Source organism: Motacilla alba, chromosome Z (assembly GCF_015832195.1).
Source record: "Motacilla alba alba isolate MOTALB_02 chromosome Z, Motacilla_alba_V1.0_pri, whole genome shotgun sequence".
NCBI classification, from domain to species: Eukaryota; Metazoa; Chordata; class Aves; order Passeriformes; family Motacillidae; genus Motacilla; species Motacilla alba.
Window position 1 is genome coordinate 16,722,131 of NC_052046.1, and position 17,035 is coordinate 16,739,165.

The following is a 17,035-nucleotide window of genomic DNA, read 5'->3' on the forward strand; positions in this document are numbered from 1 at the left end:
GGCATCAGAAAAGGCCTCGGGGCTAGCAGCAACCAAGGTCAGCAGGATCCATCACTACAGTAGTGCAGGCACAACCAGGAGATGGAGGAAAGTGATGGTTCCCCCAAGATTCAGTACTTTCTAGATAACACCAAGACAAGATACTGAGTCTTCGGTTTGGGCTCTCCACTGCAGGACTCCCACTTGCCAAAGTGGTGTGAGCCCAACACAGGCCCACCTGGATGCTCAGGGACTGGAGCACCTGCAAAGTGAGGTGACCCTGAGGTACAGGGCTGCCTCAGCCTAGAAAGGGAAGGCTTTAAGAGCACCTCAGAGCAGCCCTCTTCTGCCTATAGACAGGTTACTGGCAATAAAGAGTCAGGCTGTGTCGTGGTGGCTGAATGACATACATTAGGCACAAGCTGAAAGACAGCAGGTTCAAACTGGAGATAAAGGGAAGCCTTCCGCCTACAGGAACAGTGCAGCAGTGGTGCAGGTTGCACCGAAGTGCTGTGTGGTCCCTGCTCGTGGAAGTTATTTAAAGGCAGACTGCAAAAAGCCCTGAGCCACGTGGTATGGCATCTTTGCTGACCCTGCACTGAGCAGAAAGTCAGACTAGAGTCACCCAAGACCTTTCTGTCCCTAGCTGTAGTGTCCTCTTCAGTGCTGGCCAGCTGCAATGCAAAACTAAACATCTGGTGAGCTCCTTAACTTTTCATTTATATTAATCTTGTTAATTTAGTGGGTGACCAGATCCTACAAATGCAATCTATAAACTGACAACATGTTTTCAAGCCTACTTACATGGAAGAAAGACACAGAAGAGTGAAAATCCTATTAATCTGAATCCCCAAGCCTGCATGGTATCAACTTCTGTGCTTTTGGAGACCAGGGAGGATGGGCTTTCATAAGAAACATTACACTGCCCATTACATATGGTCATCCGAAGTATGAAAAGAACTGAATGACTCTTCAAGCAGGTAATACAGTAACAAAACAAAGGCCTGAGAAAAATCTCAGTGCTGCTCTCTACCTGCAGCCAGTGTGAAAAACACATTCAAGAAAATCAGTACTGGACACAAAACATACAGGTTTTTGGAACCAAAACTAAATTCCCTCTTTAAGATGGGGAGAAAAAAGAAATCAGTTCCAGAACTTCTCACAAGCAGAGTAGAAATAAAAAGACCTGCATTCACCTATACCAGAGAAAACAGGAAGCAGATGTGCTGCTGGCACGCAGAGTGATGACAGAGTCCCTGTGTTAACAAACAAAATCCCAATGCTGAAGCAAGAGGTACATCATAATTCTTAAAAAAACAACACAGAACATGTGAGTTTCCCCAACCCACCAATCATTAGCAAAACCCTGATGTCTGCTTTTAAAAAGGTCTGCTGTGTATTGTCCTCATGACAGAGATTACTTAACAGAGGAGTTGATTCTTGTATAAGTAAACTGATTAAAATTTTGTACATGCTACTAAGTTCTTCACATGAGAAATGGTGCATGAAACAGTTGTTACTCCTCCAGTCTCTACAGGAAGGTGGGAAGGCTTTGAGAGGGAACAGCATTTAGCTAATAAGCCTTGCTGTAGAGCAGTCAGACAAGGGGTTATGCAAAACAGTCAAAAGTTTCCAAAATGGCTGTAAATTATAAGAATCTTATATTTTGAAAAACAAGTGGAAGGGACTGTGTAAATACCAACCATTATTAAGAATAGCTTTGAAAATGCCAACCTGTCATTTCCATAATAGATAAATCCTCAACAGTTCGAGGAAGGTTCACAAAGAGGAATAGCTACCACATAACCAGTTGAGTTACTGATCTCAGGTTTACCAACTATTGGGCATTATATTACCAACCCACACTAGATTTGGTTACACAGATTGCCAAAGTTTGGAACAATCACCATCTCATCTGGTTGTTAACCTCAAGACTCTGCAGGTCCAACATCCAGAAGCAGAGCTATCATAACTGATCAGCCCCACTTGTGCATCATCATCTTGAGCTCCATCCACACTAGGTACAATACATAACCTACATCCATCATGCTCTGGGCTAAAAAAGGTGTCACTGGAAAATGAGATTTACTGGGGAGGGCAATGAGAAATAAAATTTAGCATTTGACCTTCCTGTTCTTCACTTAGACAGACTATCTACACATGAACTTACTATTCCAATTACAATTAGTAATTACATACACAGTATGGGCAAGAAGTCAACACAACTTAAGACCCAGCAGAACAGCTGTCTTCTTCCATAGCTGTACAAAGTCTAGGCAATTACCTGGTTTTCCTGCTGTAGCCATGTGACCTATACTAAAAGATCCTAAAAGCCACCCTTTGTAAAATGTTCTGTTTTGCCAATGGAAAAAATGTCCAAGATATGCAAACAACTGCAGAAAAAAATAAGAAGTGTACAAATACATACATCACTCCTACTAATCAGTCTACCACATATACTCTCTATAGCTACTGCTCTACTTTTCCCCTCTCCCACTGTTTTCCTTCCTTTCCTGTTTTCTTTCCTAGCTTCAATAAGTATTTCAGGTACTCTAAACACACCAATGAAGAAACTACATGTGTATCTGGAAAAACAGCTTTACAGATGGCAATACTGGAACAGGCGAAATCTTAAAACTCTACAGTGTTAATAAAAATCCTAAAAACACTTTGAGATTTCAACTCAAAGAAAGTTGAGATGGCAACTGATTGAAGAAAATCCCCATTTTCCTACTTCCTTTTTCCTACTTGTTCCCTTACCCTCTTGCCTCCTACCTCCTCTATGACAACAGCAGTAGATCAGACAAGTATCTATTGACAAATTTTATTATTTACTGACAAATATATACTCTCACATTCACACTTAATTTATCACTCCCTTGCAGCTGCAAGATTGCAGCAGAGAGAAACCTTTTGACTGGTTGCGTTCCCATGTACCTTTAGGGCACACCCCAGTCTGTGTTGACTGCCAAAAAACACTGGGGAACAGAAGACCTCCTTTCACAATGTCAGGACACAGTGATCAAATCCAATTCTGTGCCAGATAGGAATAAAAGTCTATGTGCATAAACCACCTCTTTCCAAGCCCAACTTTTCCACTACAGTAAAACAGTGGGATAATGGGAATTTTCCACATTGTTTCCTGTTGTGCATCTATTTTCTGTTCCACAGAAACCTGGTTTTTTTTTAATTCTTTAAGAAAATTGAGATGTGCCATTCTAAATGCAAGAAAGCAAATCATTTACACAGCATTTGCAGACAAATCCTTGGAAAAGTATATGAGTACAGTGAATAAAATTGAAAATTAATTTGCTATCACATTGCTGGCACATATCATTATGTGGATCAATCGTTATGTGGTGCCTTTGCTGTATCATATTGCTGGCCTTTGCTGTGCTCTCTGTACAGTGCTGGATGGTGCCACAGGACCAGCTGGTGTCATAAACACCAATCTCAAATTTGAGGTGACAAAGAAATGTCTCTGGTAATGATGTTTATTTGTCCTTCTTAAGTCTTTTGACAGTGAAGACAAAGGCACTGCAACAATCCTGAACCTATACAAGACAAATTACACCAAATTTAGTCTGTTTTACAAATCTATAGACTATATAACATTGTTTGCTGTAGAAATTTGAACAAGGCAAGAGATTTTCTCATTACAAACAGAAGACTGCCAGCTTGGTAAATGTAATTCCATCATTTTTGCCATGGAGTGGCTCTGTTAGAACACTTGCACATTTCAAAGATACATGCTATTTTAGATACACCACAAGAGTATGACTTAGCTGGAGCGTGACTTAGAAAAGAACTAGTCATTGCTACAGCCAGCATTATGGATATGTAGGAGAAATGATGGCATGTTTCAGGAGGATGAGAATTCTGGGGGAAAAATTGAGAGAAAAAAAAAGAGTGAGTCTGAAACTGGGAAGTAAGTTATAACACAGTTTAGACTTCAGCTACTTTATGCTCTGTTCTATAACTGAAGACATTTTAGAACATGAATAAATAAAATTCAGCATTTGTGAGGTACCCTGACAGTAGCCACAACTGCGACAGAAAGATGCACAAAAGCATAGTCAAGGCCTATTTTCAGTAAGCTCTCTACAAAATTCTTCAAAAGCTGAAGAAACCCAAGTCATCGTGACAGAGTAAGAAAATACTTGTATGAATGAGTAATTGGTTAAGTGTTAGGAAACAGAGGGTCAATTCTGCAGTGCAGGAAGGCCACTTGCAAAATTTCTCAAGGAACTGTGATGGATCTGCAGTGGCAAAGGTAAGCAGCAAGAAACATCCAGTTACTCAAAACAGTACAGGGTAAATCTTCATGGAGGGACAATGTGAAACTGAACAGACATCAGAATAGAAGGTGACATTCAACAAATGAAGTGATCTACATGTAGGGAAAAAAAAACAGCAGTCCTAATAAGTTGATCGGGTCTATTGCTCAGAAAAAAGATCTGGGGTCATGACAATCCCTTTTAAACAGGAGTTTGGTCCCTGATTAAAAAAAAAAAAAAAGGATTAAAGACAGGAACATCATCAAACCATTGTGTAAATCTGTGTTTCAGTATAACCATATTTATACATAAGATTTTTTTATTTTCTTTTTATCAAAAATGTTAACAGATGTGGAAAAAGGACAAAAAAGAATGCTCCAAATATGGGATAACATTTCCTTCAAGCAATTCTGAACTTAAACAATCTTAGTTTCTTTATTCAGGAAAAGAGAATTTTAGGAGGTCTGACACATGTATAAAAGTTTAGGTAAGTTCTACAGGGTAGTGGTAAAGGTCACTGCAAACTTCTCTTCCCATAAAAGGATTAAAAGCCATTGAGTCCAGCTCATCAGACACAACTTCAGGAGGACATGAGTGGTTCCTTGTGGAACTGGTAGTTCATCTAAAGAACCACCAGCTTATTTGAAAAAGAGGCCATGTATTCTTCCTGACTTCTTGAAGAAGCTCAACATAGTCCGAGATGCAAATCTACTGATGATAAAAGAACATAAGCCACAACAAACTCCAAAATCTCTTGGGCTTAAAAGAGTTGCAAACTTGTAATTTATCAGGTAACATTAGTGCATACATATTTCCTATTCTTATAACTTCATAGGAACTTGTTTATGGATCTTGTAAAACATGTTGCTGGTCAAGCAGTGTATTTGGGCTGACCTAATACAGCCATCTTTGTGTTCTAATTCTACTTCAGAACAAATAGCAAAAAAGAATTTGAGGCAACAACATCTAACTCAGTTTTTCTCCACAATTGTTAGCAGTAGCTAATTAAATTACCACCACCCATCCTGTGCAATGAATGACTCATGGTTCAATGGGGAAAGGAAGAAGGAAAACAAAACAATGTTAGGTAATTAAAGGCTATACAAAAACACACATGAAACACAGAGCGCAAATTAGGCAGGATTATCTAGCTTCTATATTTCCCAATCTGTGATAGCTGGGCTTTGCAATCAGACAATTGTAATGTCTCCTAAATTTTGAATGGTCTGCAGGAGTTTGATGTATGGGTCTTCTGAGAGAGAATGTCACTCATATGTCAGATTTAAAGGAATACTTGCAGAATCTCCACTTGCTTTCCTGGAAAGAGACAATGCATAAATTATCAAAGACAGTGTTTTAAACTAAACTGGGTGACTTGGACTTAGGCAGATATGGGAGGACTCTAACTATGTTCTAGCAGCTAAGACAGGTAACCACGCTTCTCTCCATCCATTCCAGGCAGATCAAAGGTGCATTTGACCATTGCTTTAGATGTAAACAAAGAAGAAGAAATCAGATGCCAGCACACTGACAAGGAAGTGTTTTTTGTCATCAGCACCACAATATTCCACACACGTTTGCCAGTTCCAAAGTTACTACTGTAAAAGTCCTTCTGTATCTTCAGCATTGGATCAAAACCAGAAGGTTATAGCTGTTAAAATTGTTGTGTTAAAATTGGGCTGAGTTCACTAATGGGTACATCTGTCAAAGGGGAGGCAAGATGAATTTTGTTTTTTAATCCTAGGACAGAACCTTCAGCAGTGAGTAGAAAATGCTAACAGGGCTAAGTATAAACAGACTGCAACTTCACAAAAGCTGATTGTTTTTAGGAACAGACATTTACAGATTGTGTTTTAGTAAGAGTAAAACACAGGTTTCCATACAAATTTTCAGGAAGGGAGGACATAGTCTCAAGCTGCACCAAGGAAAGTTCAGGTTTGGACATCAGGAGGAATTGCTTCACAAAAGGGTTGTCAAGCATTGAAACAGCCTGCCTAAGGAGGTGGCAGAGTCACCATCCCCGGAAGTCTTTAAGGAAAGACTGGATGTGGCACTTAGTGCCATGGTATACTTGACAGGTGCTCTCTATGACCTCAAAGGTCTTTTACAGCCTAATTGACTCTGTGATTCTATGTCTGCCAGTGGCTGCTAAGACAAAATATACAATACAGCATTGAAGTATGCATGTGTAAAGCTCTGAAATATTGTTTGTAGACTACCTCATGAAAGCCTGAGGTTTCATACCTCTAAGACTGGGTAAAATATAATGAAATACCCATATAAACATTTAGCCCTTCAAATGCTGTTAAACTCCAACATGATCTTACAGCACAAGCTCCTCTACATACCATACTAAAAAAAAAAAAAAAAAAGTGTACAATCCTCTACAAAAAATAATTTTCCTCTTTAATGTCATTATTCTAAGAAAAGAGTCCCAAATTATGTAGCGGCCTCTGAAATCAGAATGGGAAGGAAGGATTTAAAAACTGTCACATTTTTTGTTTTTAAACAGACCTGGAGGTATTTTATTTCCATACATTTTTAGCAGAGAGATGGAAAAACACCTATGTCATGCTTTAGGTAAAGGAGCAACAGTTACTCATCAAACTGCATCACTATCCTGTTTCTAGCATCTGCATTCGCTTCTTTTCCAAAGAAAAGAAAGGACCGGTAAGTTTTATCAAGTCATAGCAGTCCACTTCACTAATTGTCATAGCTTTGTCACTTCTCAGTTTGCATGTCAAGCTAACACACACAAACTATTTTGCCGAGTTACATATACCTCTGTTCTAGTCTTCATATGTAGCTATTTCATTCAGCATGCATTCATGCTGCTCATTTATTTCAAATTCACCAAAATATGAAGCACTTAATTGTTAAGTGGGCACAGACTTCCCCTTTGCAACCCAGCTAATCTGTTCTCTTTTTACTTGCACTATATCCAGTTTCTGGGTTTCATTCTCCTCCTCCTTTGAACTGGTCTAGGATATCTCTTCATGTGCAGTTTAGACAATTACATTGATTTACAATTAAATTGGTTTACACACCAAGGCTGTGTCAGACTATATTTTTATAACATTCAATTCAATGTCATTTCCCATGAGTCCACTTGCCGTCTGAATTAGTTTTCAAATAATGTATTAGTATCACAAACTTATGATACGGTCCATTCAATTTCTGTGCACCAACTCATTTGACATCTGACAAAAGACAAAATAGTATTTTAATATTAATTTTTATGCCCAGAGTCTGCCAGTGAACAGATTCAATAATACCAATTAAGATTTGAACCACATAATTCAGAGTAGCTACTGATGCACTTATATTATCCAGGGAACAATCATCTACTTTTAGCTGGCCACAGCTCAGCCACTTCAGGGCAAGGTGTGAACTTTCACACCTACATCCAGGAACTGCAGCTGTTTCTCAATCTCCTGACAGGGAAGAAAGAAGCTACTACAAGCAGTTAAAGTTAAGATGCATAATCATTGGTAATGTAGGCTCTTGCTAGACAGTGCTGGGGAATGGAGAAGACTAGTCTGCAAGATTTTTTTGAGAAACACCAATAAAATTTAAGGAGAACTGGTAATATTTGCTTCTTTTAAATTCTCCATTATTGTCTGTAAAAGGATTGGAGACATTAGGAAAAATAAACTAACATCATGTTTAATAGCTGAATGTCCACTTGAAAATAAGGGCAGAGAAGGACCACACAGTCTCACGGTATCTAAACCTACAGTCCTGGAAGAGAGGAGGGAAATCACTAGGATTTTTCAGATAGGAATTGCATGGTTTATAACCACTTTCTAAAGCATAGCAGGGTTTTTCTCAGTAATTTTACATGAAATTGTATACACTGTCTGAATTTTTAATAAGCAAACATTGCTTTGCAAACACAGTGTGTTAAGCCCTCAGGCAATATCCACATGGTATAGAAGCACACAGGCTTTATGAAATAGCTCTGTAGGACATGTTTCTTATGACCAGTCATGCAGCAAGACAACTGAAGCAGACAGAAATTTTACAGAATATGGTATGAGACAGTCAAATTAGCAATGCACAGGCATAAGCCAAAATAATGACTGCGACTCAGGAAGAAGAACAGACCATGTCTACATGAGTAATTTGCTAACAACAAGTAGTGTCACTGCTTCTGGTACTAATTTTCAAAAAAAAAGTGCAATTAATTTAAAGATGGAAATGAACACCAGAGTTTTCAAACCATTAACATGTATTCCATTGATTTTATTCAAATGTTACTACAAAACAGACCCAGAGATGTCAATTATGCTAAATTACTTTAGCCACCAGGTGCCTCAATCAAATGCCCTGAAGAATTGACAGTAGGAGGCTATTATCAACACCTGAGCTCCACATTTAGGGTGCAGAGCAGGTAAAATTACCAACTCAGAGGTAAACCACCTCCTACCATAGTGGAAATGAAGGAAGCAACACAAGCCAGACAGTCTGATTTCAGAAAAAAAACATATTCTTGATCTCAGATCCAACAATCAAATTTAATTCAGTCATGTGAACCAGAGAACAGGCAACTAAGAACCCTGATACTACTGTCCTCCATTCTCTACATTCCCTTCAATGCCTTAGAAAAGACTTTCATAAAACTAACAAATTGCTCAGCACAAGAATATGCATCCTCCCCAAATCCCACAGATAACCAGATAAAAGGCTGAAACACAAATTTTCTTCTTCCCTGCCTCTCACCTCCCTCTTATTTTTTAAATTGGGAAAGGTAGGTGGGATAGTTTTTGTTTTGAGCTAGAATCATTGTCAGATTTCATTAAAAAAAATTCTCTGAGAATACATTATTCCGGATCTGAGAACCACAGCCCTGAATTTATGGAAGTTTTTACTGTAGGCTGAAGAAAACCAATCAGCAGTGTGTATTCAAAAAGCTGGGAGTGAGAACTCACAGCAGCTTCAGAGGCATGAGAGGTATTCAGCACAAACTACATAGAAAGTAAAACCCACTTTTGGTAAACTCAAGATTCAGCATCATGCTGACTCTTCCTCCTTTCAGAGGGAACATAGGACTAGATAGGATCATTGTTAAGTCACTAATTTCCATCTTTCACAAGCACAGGTATCCAAACAAAGACTTATTCATAGAAAGATTTACCCATATAAGGAGATGGATAATCTCAATCTTGAAGATTCACTTTGCTCTGTTGTCCTAACCCCTGCACATATTTTGAGCTTCAAGTCTTCTCTCAGTTCCTCATAGCAGATTAAAGACTACCAAAAAGAAATTCCAAAGTCAGAAAAATAGCACTTCTCCAGAAAATAAAAAGCATAAATTGCCAATGTTTTGAGCTTGCCAGCACCAAAAAAAGTCTTTGAGGAATAATTTTTTCAGTCAGAAAACATCTTAGGAAAAAAAATTCAAATAACAGATAATAACTAAAGAGTCACAGAGAACTTTTCGCAGTCAGTAGCTGACAGAAGACACAGCCTAACAAGTCAGGGCTTAAATAAAGAACTGGCTAAAGGAGGACCATTAAAAAAAAAGAAGAGACTCTTAAAAAAAAAGAAGGAAGGTAAGAACAGAAAGAAAACCAAAAGAAACTTCATAGACATTCCTACTAACACCTTGCAGACAAAGCCCTTGAGGCAGTAAGCATTACATTTGTAACAATCAGAAGAAACCACCATGGAAGAGGCAAAGAGAGGATGAGTGCACATTGCCTGCATACACCTCTTGGGTCTCAGAATCCTCCCCAAAATCTTCTTTCTATACAAAACAGAGGGGCAGTAATACAGAATGATTTTGATCCACAAACAAAACAGGTTAGCTTGAGTGTCACAAGTGACCTTCCTTTCAGACATAGTTCAAGAAGTAGAAGGCTAACATATTATTTCATCAAAGCAGGTGACTGAGTGAAGCAGAAGTTGAGCCACAGAAATGCAAAAATAAGCACATAAATCCCTAACACAGGTAAGGCAAATGTAGAAGGCAAAGCAAAAAGCCCTTACCAGCACTGACAGAGAAGGTGATCCTGGCTCCCTTCAACAATTTACATACTCATAAGAAAGAATTAGGCCTCATAAACTAGTCGTGACTAGAAGAAGAAAACACTTCTGCTGAGACAAGATGGTACAGCTTGAAAGGAATTATACAAGAAATTAGCAAACCTATAAGGCTAATCAGGAGTAGTACTGCTGTGAGAATTATCTCAAATTTAAATATGAAAGACAAATGGGAGGAAAAACAAACATTTTAGCTAGTTAACTTTATAGCATAAGATCATATAGGAGAATACATTGGAATAAAAATATACAAAGCCTGTTGCATGCCAACACCACTCAAAGCAAGAAATAACTCAATACAAACTATGCTGCCAAAAAAACCAACCAACCAACCCCAATTGTGCCTAAATTCACTCCCACTGTGATTTAAATCTGAAGACATCCAAGTGATTCAAAACTAGCCTGTCTGAACAAGATGTTATAAAATGTCAACAAGATTGACAAGCATTTCTTTCCTGCTTTCATACAAAAGTATTTCCCAACTCTCCTATCATAGCCCATCAAAGATTCTCCTATTTTCTTCAGGTTACATCAACCATGATATCTGCCCTTAAGGTAGGACAGTATCTCCAACATGAAGATTAAACAGTCAAGCATACTGCCAGAATTAGAAGTGGTTTCATACTCTGCTACTGCCTCTCTGTTAAATCTCTGTCTGTGGTAACTTCACAAAGGATTTCCCTGTTGCTATGTAGAAAGTGCATGTCAGCAACAGTGATTTGACTGTATGGAATAAACCACAGATAAGCTACTGCGCAGACACATTTAAACAAAACAAAAATAAGGAGGCTTAAAGTTATAGAGTGATTATTGTTACAATAAATCAGCATGCAATTTTTGAGGAAAGTTTCATTAAACTACTATTCACCTTGTATTCAAGAATAGGAGTGCTCTAAAAAGAGAGAATCCAAACATTTGTTTTATTAACAGGGTATGTATGAGAAGTCTCTACTCCAGTACCTGACCGCTTTCTTTCTCTATCATGAATATTTTGCAGGAAGTTGAGAAAAGTCAGAATGATTTCTGATTAAGAAAAAAAACATTACTGTTAGCAAAAAAAATCACAACACCTTGGAAAAAGAGGTTTCAAATACCTTTTGAATGGTATGAAATTTTCTTAAACACCATCCGGAAACTAGTGAAAAAAACTGTTTCTGAAAGGAAATTGCATTTCTCAATATACAAGAAACTATGTGTGAGAAAGCTCCACCAAAATAAGTTTGTATTGAATTATTATTTATATCTACATCCTGTTTAGCCATTTAGAAAAAAAAATAGTTCATGTTCCATAGAACCCTTTGTGTAAAGCTTTAAAAAGGCTTCTGCTAAAATAGGGAGGGGCCCCGTACTTATATCCTCCAATTCACACTCTGTGGCAACTCAGAACTTTCAACCTGGATTTCCCCAACAAAAAAAAAGTCATCCTTATCATTTCCTCATGAAGCAGTTGGTTTTAAACTTTAAACAAAGAAATATAAAGGGGATATTGAACTCTAGAAAAAAATACTCATGTTATTGTTTATAGGTCTATGCAGCTTGATCAAAATACTATACTGAGATAAACCCAAGTTTTGACAGAGAAGGCTATTGTTTGCCAAGCTATAGCTGTTTTTCTACACCTTTCTGCACGTTCCCAAGACTCATAACCCTTGAAAAAGGCAGAATTGGGCCTAAGAACCCTTTCCTGGCTTAATTATAGCAGCAGCACTGCACTGAGATGTAATTGAGGCTTACTTGCACTTTGGACACTTGCCGACTTAAAGTGACAGGTTACTCGAAAAAGTTACAGCTTACGTTCAGGCACTCCTCATCTTCAGATTTTTTTCTACAGGACAAAAGGTACTCTAAATACATACACTCATCTGATACAAGCTAGCACAGGACACCTCTGGACCCATACATAACTGCTTTTTTTTTCTCTTACTACTATTCTTGGCATCAAGTAGAACATATACTAGAATAATCCTATATTTAGCACAAAAATACAATTTGAAGTTCAAGTTATATACTGTATTTCTGTAAAAGAAGACCAAGAGACCTTGTCTGCTGGGGCATACAGGAGGAGAAAAACCCAATAAGCTCCAAAAAAAGACAGCAAGCCAAATCAACCCTCAAAAATATTGAATTGCAGGTAAAGTCCTCAACATACAGAGACTGTTTCTTTAAATTATTTTAATCTCACAATCACTGTAAAATATATTTCATACTATTAACCACCATTATGAAAGTGTTCTGCTTTCATGTTTTTTGAAAAAAAACACGTGTGATGCTGAGTTCTACAAATATAATGTTTTCTTTCACAATTGCAAAGGTACTTCCAAGACAAATTGTATATAGCCTTCTGCTCAAATTATTAGATAATTGTCTCAAGTCAGTTCATTGAAAATAGGCTGACTTGTATACTTGGCATATTTATTTAAAATAAAGCCCATTCAAAATTCAGTATTATAATAATATCTAATAATACAATCTACTTCTACTTTAATTTTACAGAATGGGAACTAGCCCAAAACCAAATTGTTTACAAATGTTGCTCAAAAATATGCCAACAGAAATGTATTGTTTGAAAATTAGTTTTCATTCCTGTGGTTTTAATTTTTCTCGGTTTGGTTTTACTCCATTTGAAGACTTATTCCACACGTCCATCATGTAATTAAAAAAAATAAATTATTACTTCTCCCTAAACAGCTTCTTCTCCTTGCTCTTGAACTTCATTCCACTTCAGTTTTAAACAGGGGAATTCATATTAGGTTTCCTACAAAATGGAGAAGCTTAACATTAATTTCACCTCATAAGACAGTTAGGACCTGCCAATCAGAAACTGTGTAAGGGTTTTTCAAAAATATAAGAGTCTAAAACCAGCTGCACAGTATCTTGTCTTATAAATATACTGAACCAGCTCGATCTGACATAGCTCAATTTTGCCATTTTGATAGTGACAGCACTGAAAAAAAAAACCATTACTTGGTAAGGACTGCTATTTGTCCCTGCAGCTCACAGGGGCAATCTGAAACTGGTGAGGAAAATCAAGAAACTCTCCTCCATAAAAAATTACTACCCATCTAACAGATTTTTAACTTGTAATTCAGGTAAGTAGGACCATATAATTATAAGTATAAATTAGGAGAAAACTTCAAAAACTGATGATTTTGTAATCTAATGTTACCAAAACATTAAGTTACAAAAAACAGCAAGAACTGCCTGAAGATAAAGTTGAAGAATGTCCTGGTACTGACAGCCACTCTTTGGCGTTTGGTGATGTGCAACCAGAAAGTGAAACAAACTTAAAATCTGTTCAAATATTTAGCAGTAAAAAATAAAGTATGTACATTTCATAAACATCATATATATTGGCTTTGCCCTATAGATAAATTTCCAGCTTTTAGCAACTTTCTGAGTGTTAAATCACAAATAGAATGAGTTCTCTCTGTAAAAGATCATAACTCCTTCACTGGAGTTATTGGGTCAGTAATAATAAAACAATAATAAAACTGAATACCAAACAAAAGATAACCAAATGAATAAAAATTAAATTAATAAAATAAATACATAAATAAATAAGAGGGAGAGTGATGAGGGGCAATGGCTTTAAACTAAAAGAGAAGAAGTTTAGTTAGATGTTAGGAAAAAATTCTTTATTGTAGGGGTGGTGAAGCACCAGCACAAGTTCCCCAGAGAAGCTGTGGATGCCCCATCCCTGGCTGTGTTCAAGGGCCAGGCTGAAAAGCACTCTCAGCAACCTGGGATAGTGGAAGGTGTCCCTGCCCATGGAAGGATGGCTGGAACTGGATGATCTTTAAGGTTCCTTCCACATCCTGCTGGAAATTATATCAAGTTTAAATTTTTTTAATATAGCTTTAGTCAGGGGTTTTGTTCACCTTTGCCCAGGGTAAAGGACTTAAGGTTTCCTTTCAAAGGACTGTTTCACCACTCGAGGCCTGATGACCTTAACATCTGAGCAGACTGGGAGTAACACAGAAGATACACAAAAAATAAGGACCATTAATGACCACCAGCTCCAAAATCACCCCTGGCATGGCTGGAGACCCCTGGTTTGGGAAAAGATAGGTAAGAAAACAGAGAATGAGAACCATCGAAGGCAAAGAGATCAATAACCAGTTGGGAACCAGATACAAAGAACTGTGTAACTTTGGACCAATGAACATTGAACCAACTACTTTCTTTGGGTTTTGACTGTATCAATATGTGAAAATTCCAGTAAAAATTATGTGTGATTGAATTTCTCTGCACAACCCAGGCAATGTGGGGATCAAATTGCTTCTGTTGCACATCCTGGCCAGAATAAAGTAATGCTTTAATCCTCTAACAGTAAAAATGGACAGGTTTTTGGAGAGTTTTTGTTTTCCTTTCAGTTTCAGTGACACCAACACAAGCTTTTTTACAGTTCTATGAAATGCAAGCAATTAAGGACTGAAATCTAATTACATAGCAAGTCATACTCTCTTTAGACCAAATACCATCCAATGATGGATGCATTTTGAAATGAGCTTTTTAGTTCAAAGTTTACTATTATACATAGGAAAGAATCTTAGAACCATTTACGTTAGAGAATGTTTTTGTGATCTTTAAGTCCAAGCATTAACCCAGTATGGCCAAGTCCACCACTAAAACAGATCCCTGAGCGCCACATCTACACATCTTTTACATACCCCAAGGGTCGGTGAATCAGCCACTTGCCTGGGAAGCCTCTTCCAAAGCTTCACCACCCTTTCCATGATGGAATTTTGATGGTAGGTATTAGTGGATATTAAGTACAAATAGTGGACATTAGGAACACATTTTCCTAATAGCCACTCTAAAATTCGCCTGACACAACTTTGAGGGCATTTCTTCTTATCATATTGCTTGCTGGCAGAGAAGAGGATGACTGCCCCCAGCCACAGCCTCCTTTCAGGCAATTGTAGAGAGTCACCCCTGAGTGAAGGTCACCCCTGAGCCTCTTTTGCTCCAGGATAAGCATCCCCAGCTCCCTCAGCTGCTCCTCACAGGACCTGTGCTCCAGACCCTGCCCCAGCTCCATTGCCCTTCTCTGCACTCTCTCCAGCTCCTCAGTCTCTTTCCTGCAGTGAGGGCCCAGAGCTGGACACAGCACTCGAGGTGTGGCCTCACCAGTGCCCAGCACAGGGGGACAATCCCTGCCCTGCTCCTGCTGGCCACACCATTGCTGATCCAGGCCAGGATGCCACTGGCCTTCTTGGCCACCTGGGCACACCCTGGCTCATGTTCAGCTGCTGTCACCAGCACCCCCCAGGTCCTTTCCAGCCACTCTGCCCCAGCCTGTGGCACTGCCTGGGGTTGTTGTCACCCAAGGGCAGGACCTGGCACTTGGCCTTGTTGAACCTCACACCACTGGCCTCAGGTCATGATCCAGCCTGTCCAGATCCCTTGCAGAGCCTTCCTGCCCTCCAGCAGATCAGCACTCCCACCCTACTAGGTGTCATCTGCAAAGTGAGCGAGGGTGCCCTCAATCCCCTCATCCAGATCATTGATTAAGATATTAAACAGAAATGTCCCCAGTACTGAGCCCTAGGGAACCCCACTCATGACCGGCCACCAGCTGGATGTAACTCCACTCACCACCACTCTCTGGCACCAGCCATCCAGGCAGTTTTTAATCCAGCAAAGAGTGCACCTTTTTGCTGTCTGTAAGACAAAGAATGATAGAATGGTTTGGGTTGAAGGGACCATTAAGATAATCTAGTTCCAATCTCCCTGCCAAGGGCAGGGACAGCTTCCACTAGACCACGTTGCTCAAAGCCCCATGTAATCTTGAGCTAAAAAGTTTAAACTGAAGCAAGAAAGATCAACATGAAATTTAGGCTAGATCTTAGAAAAACTGTGTGTAGAAAGTAGGGCTAGTTCAGCTGAGGAAGAGTTTATTAGGAGAGATTATGGAACCTGATGTGTTTTTTTCAGAAAAGCAGCCTGGTCAGAACTGATTTGGTCATAGTTCATCCCGCTTCTAAGCCAGGAATTAATGAGAAGACTCCCGCTTCTTTCAGCTTTATTTATTATGATGTTATCACGTGAACACGAAAAACAGAAACATTTGTGCATTAAAGGAGACTCTCTGTTTCTGAGGCTTCTTATACTTCACCAATCTGTGCTATGAAGTCTTGCATCAGCAACACAAAAATCTTTTAAGTCATTTGCCTATAAAACACTTTTCTCTATTAAGTCTTCCTTCCAAAATTTATTTCAACCTTGTCAAACCCAAAACAGCTATTAAAAAAGAGTATTTGTCTTCTTTATTTCCCAAATTAATCTTGGAAAACCCCACCAAGACTCAAAGCCTATTCTCCAAACAAGGAGTCTGTTTTCAGTACAAAATGCAGACAAAGCCAACAGAAAGTTACTTATGTCAGTTTAAGAGCTAAGGAATACAGCAGTGTTCAGTGCCTAAACAGCAACACAGAGACCTGCAATAGTTCAACATACTGAGCATATAATACTAAAAATTTATATACCACTTCTATAATTTCTTTTCAGTCCTCCACTTCTCCTTAAGAAAAGAAGTCCTTCCTTGTGGCAACTGCTACAGTAAGCAGGCAATACACGTGCTGAAATATAACACAAGCAGCTTTTCTTAACAAAAATATTCCAGCAATGAGGGGAGCAGGGAATCAAAACCAGAAAATCTTGAACCCTGGTCACCCACAATATCACAGTTAACATATATGGGGGGAAAATGGTTATTTCATTTGAATCAGATG

The 17,035-nt window shown here is 38.6% G+C and overlaps 1 protein-coding gene across 8 annotated transcripts in view; it reads right to left on the minus strand.

The window, feature by feature from the left end:
• Nucleotides 1-17,035, minus strand: part of ARL15 (ADP ribosylation factor like GTPase 15) — a 226,551-nt gene that overhangs the window by 187,807 nt on the left and 21,709 nt on the right. For 6 of the 8 annotated variants that reach the window (XM_038125728.1, XM_038125727.1, XM_038125726.1 and 3 more), the window contains one exon: nt 15,900-15,965. The exons of the other annotated variants lie outside the window; for them this stretch is intronic. In XM_038125728.1, the coding sequence (XP_037981656.1) occupies nt 15,900-15,965 (66 nt within the window). The remainder of the gene's footprint in view (nt 1-15,899; nt 15,966-17,035) is intronic. 8 annotated transcript variants of the gene reach the window in all.